The following is an 11,516-nucleotide window of genomic DNA, read 5'->3' on the forward strand; positions in this document are numbered from 1 at the left end:
TCAAACTTTTTATTATTCAGCTTACTGTGGAGACACATGCTGGAACTTTTTACTTTGAAATGTTTTGTAGTTTCTGAGTTATTTAACTTAAACGCCCAATGCATTCTCAATAGCAATAGAACAAACTTTGGCATGCTACTAGTCCTACATACTTACACCTAGAAACCCCATTCAGACCTATTTACAGTAGGTTCATCTTACAGTGGACATGTTTGCCTGAAAAGGAATCTTTGAAAAGATTCATAGATTTAGAAATATAGTGCTTTCAAATTTGAGAAATGTATAATGGGGCTCAATGGCAGACTATGGAACATCAAAAAAGCACTTTCACCTAGAAACTCCATTCACACTTTGTATTATTCAGCTTACTGTGGAGACACATGCTGGAACTTTTTACTTTGAAATGTTTTGTAGTTTGAGTTATTTAACTTAAACGCCCAATGCATTCTCAATGGTAAAAGCACACACTTTGGCACGCTACTAGTCCTACATACTTACACCTAGAAACCCATTCAAACCTATTTAGGTTCATCTTACGGTGGACATGTTTGTCTGAAAAGGAATCTTTGAAATGTTTCATAGTTTTAGAAATATATTTATTTTATATTTAAAATAGGGGTCAATGGCAGATTGTGGCACATCAAATAATCACACTACTAATGATCACACATTAATGGTTTATTTACAAACCCAACACATTGTTTGAACTGTCAAGGTATCCTGTGGTGTCCCGTTTGACTAGCCCACTGCACCATTGGTACCAGTCAATTCACACTGCTTTTTGAAAGTTTTTAAGCTGTTGTTCTAGAAATCGGTCTTGAAAGTAAATACTTGAGTGGGGTTTTAACCCACAACCTCCAGATCATGTCACCAATGACCTAACTAACTGAGCCACTTGCACTTGCCTTTGAGTAACAACATTGATACAAAAACAAAACAGGAGATTCATCTATCGTCTGTTGTGCTGTTGTTTAGACTTTCAAATGGTTAATGTGGCTTTTTGTACACAGCAAGCAATGGCTTACTGGTAAAGAATTTGCCTGTGAATCAGGAGGCCATAGGTTCAAGTCCTGGCTCCAACACTGTGTCCCTTTTTGTCCCCGTGTCAAGTCAAATGGCTCCCACAGAGACTTGCTGAGAAAATGAATCCTAATACAGTCAACCTAATTTGATCTACTTATATCCTTTCGTATACTTAACTGGAACTACAACCATTTTCATTTCATACAAAATGTTTTCCTAACATGAGACCAGAGAGTAATGGTTGGACATTCAACCCAGGTTACATTGAACACTGCCATCTTTCAGAACTGTAGCCAAATCATAATTTGTAGTGGTCATAAGGTCCTGACATCCTGACCGTGTCGCAATACATGTGCAATATCAAATGTATGTTTGTATACCCATTGTTTACAATGTATTTATTATCATTTATGATTTGTTTACCAGGGACAGTGCACATAAATTAACATGTGACGTTTCACATCCATGCAAATGAGCCAGAGCTAGCCAGAAGCTCATTTCCATCTGTAGTAACTGAGCAGTAACTGAGAACATGACAAAAACAGACAATTAGAATACAAGAAAACATAGCACAGGAGACCGAACAATTACAGTCAAGTATGAAAAAACGACACCAGTGAAAAATCTGATAATTACTGATGAGCTGTTAGCTTTAAGCAGTCTCTTAAAGGGACGTTTCACCGCTGTAAGAAACTGCAGTCACTCAAAGTATTTGTAGTAGATAACAGTAGCACAATTTGAAATGCACCCTATGGCCAGATTTTCTTTTTTGTTTGACTGGATTTCTGAATTCCTACAATGCCCACAATGCTTTAGTGCACTTCCCCTCCTTGTGGCGAGGGGGGAAGGCTGCATGGAGGTGTGACTTTGTAGTCCAGGAAGGAAGTGAGACCATGAACATGGTGTCATGACTAAAATATCTAACAAACCATATTACACAAATGCAACCCCAGGAAAGTGTTTGTGTCTTAAACATCATTAAAATAAGCTCTGGTTGCAAAAGGGGTGAAGTGGCCCTTTAAGTTCCAGTGATGGGAGGCTCTAACAGAGAGGACTGTTTCACCAAACACACTACGTCTGGGACTGCCCTCAACGGCTGTAACCACACTTTAGGTGTTAAGTGGACGCGCCAAACCCCTGTTGGGACGCTTCTATTCTACTTCTACTTCGGACGCTCGCATAACATCCACATGAGTTGGAGCAACGCAGAAAGGTTTTTATGTCAACCTTGTGCTGCAGCTAATGTACAGAGTATGTGCGTTAAACGTTCCAGTTCCAGACGCACTGCCATTCCAACTCACTCAATACTAACCCTAACCGCACACGGAAGCCACATAGTCGGAATGGCGGTGCGTCGGTAAGCCACTCTGTTCCCCAGAAACACAAGTCCGTTTTTGAATTAAACCAATGATGTGAACAGGCGGACTCGTAGGATGCTTTCAGGCCTACGCTCTCTCTCCAATCGCCTCCAAGCGTCACGGGATGTGTGTGTGTTTGTGTGTGTGTGCAACAGTCAGGAGCTGTGTGTGTCAGTGTGTGTGTGGTTCTGCGGACTTGGTACTGGCGGGGGCCTCCTCCACGTTCCCAGAATGCTTTGCGCCGTCCGCTTTGCTCATGTGCTCTCTTCTCTCGTCGTTCAGACAGCTGACCAGCTGGACCACGTCTGGGTGCTGGAAACGACCTGGTGAGAGCACCGAAAATATCAGAAGAAATAATAAAATATCATCACTATAGTGTTATTACTATAAACCCATTAAGACCTGAGGCCAATTCTACAAAATGTCTTCTAAATCCTAACTGTTGTCTGACAACCTGTGCCTTGGGACTTTTGAGATTGTGCCCTGTTCTAAATGCACTGATGTGCATAACACCAGACCAGTATTGTGTTTGTTTCCAAAAGTGCTGAAAAATAAAAATGTACTGAACTGAAATATGTTGCTATAATCAGTGCTGTTCAAGCTTTCTCATATCAAAGGACACCCACAATTATATGAATTTGGCCCCGGATCCACACCTCAAAATTGTTTTGTTCCAGGGACCCCCAGAAGCAAAGGTTTGAGTTTAAAAATGTTCACAAAACATATTATTTAACTAGAACTGCACTCTGTCGAGTGCATACTTGCTTGTTGCACACTAGTAGGCCATAAATGGCCAACTAGTGCGCAAGCAGAGCGCGCAAGTACTTTCGACCGCTGTAGGTGTAACTATTTGTTACCTACCTACTTTATGCATATAAACACCTAGTATTATTAAGTATGGTTCAAGTTTCTATCTATATAAGAAATACAGTTTTATCGATGTAGATATACTGATTATGTATATAGTATACGATTATGTATATAGTATACGTATGACTAGCTGTAAATGATGACGTAGGACATACGTATACATATACATATACTATATAGAGTGTGTAGTTGTAAGTTGATTAGTGGTATACTGTGGTTACTTTGCGCCAAAAACCGTGACAGCTGTCCCGCCATTTGATGTTTATGCAAGAACACAGCAAATCTGTGCCTGGTTTGCTGCGACCAAACGACCACAAATGACCATATTTCTTACGTCATCATTAAGAGCTAGTCATACATATACACACCACGTACTCTGGTCCCAGCAGATCAGGCACAATTTGCTATTTTATTTTTACTGATTATGTATATAGTATACGTATGGCTAGCTCTAAACGATGACGTAAGAGATATGGTCATTTGTGGTCGTTTGGTCCCAGCAAAACAGGCATATACTATATATAGTATATATATAGTATATAGGCATATACTATATACTATACATATACTAAATAGAGTGTGTAGTTGTAAGTTGATTAGCGGTATACTGTGGTTACTTTGCGCCAAGAACCGTGACAGCTGTCCCGCCATTTGATGTTTATGCAAGAAAACAGCAAATCTGTGCCTGGTTTGCTGGGACCAAACGACCACAAATGACCATATTTCTTACGTCATCATTAAGAGCTAGTCATACATATACACACCACGTACTCTGGTCCCAGCAGATCAGGCACAATTTGCTATTTTATTTTTACTGATTATGTATATAGTATACGTATGACTAGCGCTAAATGATGACGTAAGAGATATGGTCATTTGTGGTCGTTTTGTCCCAGCAAAACAGGCACAGATTTGATGTTTTTCTGCATAAACATTGAATGGCGGGACAGCTGTCACGGCGGAAGAGACCGGGCGAAATTATTACTTGCGCGCTCTGCTTGCGCAAGTAATGAGTATGGCAAAAATCACAGAATGTCACTGCACTGACAGACATGCAGCTGCCCGTATACTCCCGCAGCTGCTCTATACATCTCCTTACAACAGTGTTTTACCAAAGTTTGGCGTTTGTGTTAAATAAAACTATAAAACCGCCATTACCCTTTTCATGTCACGCACCCCCTAGAGGGTGTTCACACACACCACAGTTTGGGAACCCCTGGACTAAAGAGATAAAATGAGGTGACCACCGTTTCAGTGGTCACCTCATTTTATCTCTTAAGGGAGACAAAAAAGATAAGGTGATGTGAGTGATACTGGGCGGGGCACCAGGGGGCAAGTATGGCAGAGCGACCAGCCCAGAGATGAAGAGAAGACACCTCCTCACCCACCATCGGTGGAATCAAAGAACTCCTGCAGTCTTCCGGGTGCTCCTTCGATCTGCTCGTACTCGTGGGCCTGGAGGATCATCTCTAGAAGGTCAAACTGTTTGACCAGCCTGGCCTCTGGGCTGCGCTGGTTCTCATATTCCTGTAGACAGAGACACAATCAAAGGGTTTCACCAGCCTGGCCTCTGGGCTGCTCTGGTTGTCATACTCCTGTAGTTTTTCTTCTACATAACTATATTTTCGGTTATTTGCCCAGCCTTAACCCATTTAGACCTGAGTTTCTATGTCAGCATTTTCATGTCAAGGACCCCCAAAAATTTATGTATTTGCCGACCCCCATCTGAAAATATGTTGTTCCGGGGACCACTGATATAGCAACATACGTTTTTAAGAAAACAGTTTTTAGATTTAAAAAGGCATTATTTTGTAGAATTGACCTCAGGTCTTATCGGACTAAAGAGAGGTCATTACAAGGCACAGAGATGACAGGAGCTTCAGTCACAAAGACTATAGAGCATCGCAGTCCCGCCCCCTTTCAGAACGACGAGGGCACCAGGAAATAATTTCACATTAATTTTCCCCATAGAAAAGTATTTATTTAAAGACATTTAAAGCCTCAGACAAGGCAGGCCAACAGCCGAGTTGACAAATCATGACAATAAACAATTTTTTGGGCCGAACAAATAATTAGAAAGCAGGAAAAACAACCAAAAAAAAGTGTTACTCTGCCCTTTTTTTTTTGTTTATTGTCATGAGTTGTCAACTCGGCTGTTGGCTTTATCCGAGGTCAAATTGTGGTAGAAGGCGCACATTCGATGATTTGCTTGAGTGCAGTGCAGTATGTAAAGAAACGCAGGGGAGAATTGTCCTGCTATGGTTCGGGCACGCTTGTCTCCTTAGAGGGGAGGGGGGAGGTTCACTACAAATCAATACAAAGTTATTCCAAGTGATCGTCTTTGTCCTTGAGGAAAGCATTTCTTTCCTGATGGGGAGAGTGACAATACCCCCATCTACAGGACACAAGTGGTCACTGAATGGTATATAGATGGGTAGATACTGTGGCAGAGCGGCCAGATGCCAACCACGAGGTTCCCAGTTTGATCCTGGGCTCGCCCGGAGTTAGTGTCGAAGTGTCCTTGAGCAAGACTTAGAGCACGCCTAATTGCTCCCAATGTGAAGGTTGGTGCCTTGCATGGTTTCCTCTGCCATTGGTGTATGAATGTGTGTGTGTGTGTGTGTGTGTGTGTCTATGTAAAGCGCTTGAGACGAAAGCACTATATAAATGCACCATTTATAGATGAATGACTGCAAGCTGAAACACACACAGACACACACATACCTCCCACAGTCCATAAAGCTCCTGCTTAAGTCCATCCTGCAGCAGACTTGTTAGATGTGTCATTGCTTCCTGGGGAGAGGAGAGGAGAGGAGAGGGGATTTTGTTGCTGTCTGGCAGAAATCTTGTATCTCCATGTTTTTGTTTTTAATGAATGAACGTCCAGTATAATTCATCAAGGATGACGCACAAAAGTAGCAAATCTACAAACTCACAAAGCATTGCATAGTGGCGCCTTGTGAGCTTGCAGAACTAACTACAATGGATCCCATTGGTTCTTGGTACTTATACTCAAGTAAAGTTTGAATTCCATACTTTTCCAATTGTAACAGAGTATTTCCATATTGCCGTAGTGATACTTTTACTTAGGTAAAACATTTGAGTACTTTTTCCACCACTGACAGGTAATGAAAACACCGTTTACAGTTCAGTCCCATACCTGCTCCCGTCGGTGTTTCTCTGCTTTGCTGACATTGTCTATTGGAGTGATGTCTCCTACAATACACTCTGCCATGTCATGAACCAGAGCCAGTTTCATACACCTGGAGAACACAAAGTTAGTTAGTTAGTAGTAGTAGTAGACTAGTATCATGCATTACTATCATAGAGCAGAACTTTTCTTACCAGGGTCTACTAATTATTCTATATATATTCAAAGATTTGCACACATTTTCAAGATTTTTCAAAAATAGCAGATCTACAAGCTCGTAGCGCGGCACTCTGCTATTTTTCAATAGCTAAAGTATAACATAATGCTTAAAACACCAAAAGGGGTTCCCGTCCAGAATGGGATAAGCCACGGACCACCGTTTGAAGTAATGCAGATGTTTAAAGAGTTAACGATCTAATAAGGGTCAATTTGGGTACTAATTTAGCTGGGGACCACCTGGAACACAGTTCTGATATGAAATGACGTGACCCAGGAGGGTCACGGAGGTGAAGTTAAGACTTTGTTGCTCTATTATGCATTTATTATCATTTGGATTATCACTAGATGTACTTATTAGGCAACGTTGTGAGTGAGCCAGCATCCTCCTTGCCTGTCCTTGTCCACTGTGGGGTCTGTGATGGTCAGAGACATCAGGCTTACCTGTCCTTGTCCACTGTGGGGTCTGTGATGGTCAGAGACATCAGGCTTACCTGTCCTTGTCCACTGTGGGGTCTGTGATGGTCAGAGACATCATCCTTACCTGTCCTTGTCCACTGTGGGGTCTGTGATGGTCAGAGACATCATCCTTACCTGTCCTTGTCCACTGTGGGGTCTGTGATGGTCAGAGACATCAGGCTTACCTGTCCTTGTCCACTGTGGGGTCTGTGATGGTCAGAGACATCAGGCTTACCTGTCCTTGTCCACTGTGGGGTCTGTGATGGTCAGAGACATCAGGCTTACCTGTCCTTGTCCACTGTGGGGTCTGTGATGGTCAGAGACATCAGGCTTACCTGTCCTTGTCCACTGTGGGGTCTGTGATGGTCAGAGACATCAGGGCCATCCTGTACATGTGGTCTGAAACACTCTCTGGATCCTTCACCTTCCTGTAGACCCAGCCTGTCCTCGGTACCCTCTGTCATGAAGATCACACACACACACACAGACCATGAATGAATGAATGAATGAAATGACAGATAAATATTTTACAGAAAAATGAAAAGTAAGTTAAATAACTGACCCTACTGACCCTAGCCAGTGCCATAGAGATATATGACAGGCATGTATCATGGCTACCTTGGATCAAGACCAATTCTGACATGTAAAATGTCACAAGTCGGACCTGTAAATGTAGCCTAAATGAAAATGAGGCTGATGATGAATCGGTTAAAAATGATCTATCTGTCTTGGTCTAGCCTTGGATCAAGATTGTCAAATATGTATCTTATCGATTTTGACATCCGTCGCTGTCAACTCGAGAGGAAACTAGCCTACCTAATTACATTTGTTTTCTTCATCATAAATCAATGCTATTGAACACCCGTTACGTCTGTGTTGGTTAAAACAATATTGAACCAATGAAAAGTAATTGTGACCCTCAAACTGTCTGCTAAGCTAAAGCAGCTAACTCTCTCTCCCTCTTATGCAATTAATTGACGATAAAGTCACAATACCAACTTTGATGGTTTTCTTAATTTCCTGGGAATTTTGACAGCAGAGATTTGCATACGAAAGTAAAAGTCAGAGATAAAATACATCTATGAAAGTACACGCATGCACACACACACACACACACACACACACACACACACACACACACACACACACACACACACACACACAAAGAGAGAGAGAGAGAGAGAGAGAGAGAGAGAGAGAGAGAGAGAGATATCCAGGCCAGTGCTACACGACACGAGTGATGATGAGTTAACAACATAAAGTATATTTTATCAATAAATATGAGAGTCCAATAAGTTGTTGAGTGTTAACTTGTGCTGGAGTCTTACTTTGAGTTGTCCAATAAGTTTCATAAATTGCAGCATATTGCTCATGCTGCTGCTGGATGTGTTGTTGTTGCTGCTGGACGCCGCCATTTTGAAACGTGATGACGCGCGCAGCAGACGTCTATTACGTCACCCACAAACGTCAACGGCCTGAAAGCCAATCAGAAGCATGCGGGGGCGGGGCCTCACTGAATGGAGTCTACACTTTGCAGGCTAAATAAAACCAAAATCAACCCACTGGTTTCAGTTTGATTCAAGGAATGAATGATTAGCTAGAGGAGCTGTTCTCTGTTCAAACAGCTGGAACAATAAGTGGGGGATTTCCCCAGGGATTCCAGTTAACATTATAATTAATTCCAGACAGTTAGGCTACTGGAAGTTGGAACAGTGAGCTCCTAGTATAAGTTTTGTAATTATTTTGCATTTCCCCTCATTCTTTTTTTTCTTTTGTTTTACTTATTAGTAGCAATACCTCAACATAACATAGCCTACTAGGCCCTACGGACCTTTTTTGTTTTTTACAAGGAAAAGGCCATCAAATCTAGATATAATAGGCTAAAGTGCCTACTACTTTATGTGATGACGTTATTAATAGGCTAATATGACAGTCTTGAACCAATTACCTAGGCTACTTCAGTGTTAGGTGATCACTGATAAGTTATCACTGAGTCGAGGCCATCAGGCTTAAAGTGTGAATAGAAAAATGTGATATTGCATTTCTGCATTTCCCTGAGCGTAATACTCTTTCTTAGCCCTTGATTGATTGGTGCCCTTCTCTCTGTTTTTACTCACCACCCTCAACGTTATTTCAGCTCCGGTGGTCACCTCACCACCGGAGCGGTGGTCACCTCACCACCGAAAATCCAGACTATGAATGAGCCTTAACAGGTGTCAAGTCAACTGTCAACTCCCTGTCAGAATCCTCTTCACAGTTCCGCCAGACGATGGCGCCAGATCATGTGTTTTGAAGGGCTGGCAATGAAAACTCAGTTGAAGGCTATACTGTACTGATAGGCAACCAATAATGTAGGCCTACCTACAGTATACAGTAGTAATCAATCTCGACAAAGGGACCAGGGACACCCTGAGGCGCTGAAGGATTTATTTATTTTTTATCATTGTTCATAGATTGGTTTCCAAAGGTTAAAAATGAAATAAAAAGATAAAAATCAGACCCGTCTGAAGTGGCTGTAGGTCTACTGTACTGTACTGTACTGTACTGTACTGTACTGTACAAGCCCTCCTCCCGCCTGTGTGTCTGTGTTAGGCAACAGTGACACTTGGTGGTGGACAAACACTGTAACGCTATTTTCGTGCTCACACAGCAGGACACAGGGAGGGACACAGGGACAGACCCAGCTAACTGTCTATAAAAATGTGAAATATATAGTATATACATGATACTTTTTTTAAATGTATAGAATTTGCCTCTTCTAGGGAAATTAGTGCACAAAAGTAGTATAGGCTACTGAATTGATACAGAAAATAAAAGTCATTCATAACTTTTTGTATAAGTATTGGCTGTTTGCTTCTTTGTACACAATGATTATAAAGCCACACTTATAACTGTCACCTCCTCCACTAGCTCTATCAAACATGATGCAAACAGTGGATCATGTGAGGGCCATGGTGGAAGAGGAGGCCCATCTCACCTGCCAACACACAGCCCAAAAACGTCCTTCAAGTTACATGGCAGAGGATAATACCGGGAGGAACGGAGGACGTTGGCAGCTGTAACAAATGCTTTGGCACAAAGATCAACCCTCCCTTCCAGGGTCTAGTGGAGTTTGAAGACACTCGACTGCAGAATACTGCCATAGTGCCAGTGGTCAGGAACATGACCAAGGCAGATGAATGCTTTTACAGGTGTTTGTTCAATTACCCTGAAGGAGCCATCTATAGGAAGAAATTGTGCTCTGTGTGCGCGTGTGTGTATCATGTCTGAATGCAGTGTTCTACTTTTATGATGTTCTGAATGAATAGAAAGCTGAGTGAGCCCGCCTAGGAAGCCAGAGGCCCTGGTTGTCCCAGGTTGGTTCCAGGCCAGGAGAGCAATGTGCCGATATGTGTGCCTGATCAAGACTCATTTCGCTCACTACTCCTCGTAGTTATATAATAGGAATACCACGTATGTATGTACAAATATACAGTGTCAAAAAAGCATAGCCTGGAAACCAGACAAATCAGTCTGGATGCCAGGCAAAAAAAAACACCCCAAGGTACTGGGGGCTACATTCTAAAGGGAGTTAAGAGATTGGTGATTGAATATACACGAGGCCCTGCACGAGGCCTATGGAGTGTCCTCATCAGTATAAGTTTATTCCATTTCCAATTCCAATTCCAGATATATTTTTATTTGGGGTTAAGAGTGAAATAAATCATATACAATGTCCAGAACCAAGAACCTGTCCAGGACTTGTGGAATTCGTTACACACGTTATGTGTCGCTTAGTTCTTGAAGACGAAAAAGGCTATGAAGGTTTAGTATCCGAATGAGCATCGGTCTTGTCACAACAGTTTCACAGGTGTAAATCAGTGGGTGAAATGTGTTTATATACAATCTCCATAATGTCTTCATTGTTTTCAGAGAATAAAAGAAAAAAGGGGTGTGTGGGGGGGCAGAGAGAGAGAGAGAGAGAAATTGATGAAAACAAAAGTAGGTGGATTGATTGATAGATATACGATCATTGTGTTACTAATTTTTCGTTTCTTTCTTTTGCCAGATGTGTGTGAGAAATCTGAGGCATGTCAGAGCGGTCTCAGTAAGTTCTTGTTCATCAGTGTGCCTGTTTTAATCCCGAGTGTTTCACTGTGAGACACGCGACACGAGTCACATTTGTCATCGTAATACAAAGTTCAGTACGTTTCTTTTACTTGAATGTCCTTTTTCTAGAACAAAGGAGCCATTAGCCACACTAATAAGCCTATCGGATACCCGAACACCTGATATTTGACAGGTAGAGGTGAATAATACACTTTGTGAATTCGAATTGGAAGGATTTTCATTGCCTAGTTTAGTACATTGGAATTTGGAGACGAATGAACGAGTACTTCTATTGTTGACTTTATTGTAAGTAAGTAGGTCGGAGAGGTTTATTGTCGGTATCAGCCAGA

At 41.9% G+C, this 11,516-nt stretch overlaps 1 protein-coding gene across 1 annotated transcript; it reads right to left on the reverse strand.

Moving 5' to 3' along the window:
- Positions 1-696: 696 nt before the first annotated feature.
- hddc2 (HD domain containing 2) lies at positions 697-8,492 on the reverse strand (the record flags this gene model as incomplete). Its single annotated transcript, XM_083790695.1, has 6 exons — positions 697-2,704; positions 4,640-4,778; positions 5,976-6,044; positions 6,412-6,514; positions 7,413-7,534; positions 8,406-8,492. 6 exons carry the CDS (start codon positions 8,490-8,492, stop codon positions 2,553-2,555), a joined length of 672 nt encoding a protein of 223 aa, XP_083646821.1. The 3' UTR covers positions 697-2,552.
- Between the last annotated feature and the right edge of the window lie 3,024 nt (positions 8,493-11,516).

This window comes from Protomyctophum parallelum, assembly GCF_964188405.1.
Source record: "Protomyctophum parallelum genome assembly, chromosome: 19".
Classification (NCBI taxonomy): Eukaryota; Metazoa; Chordata; class Actinopteri; order Myctophiformes; family Myctophidae; genus Protomyctophum; species Protomyctophum parallelum.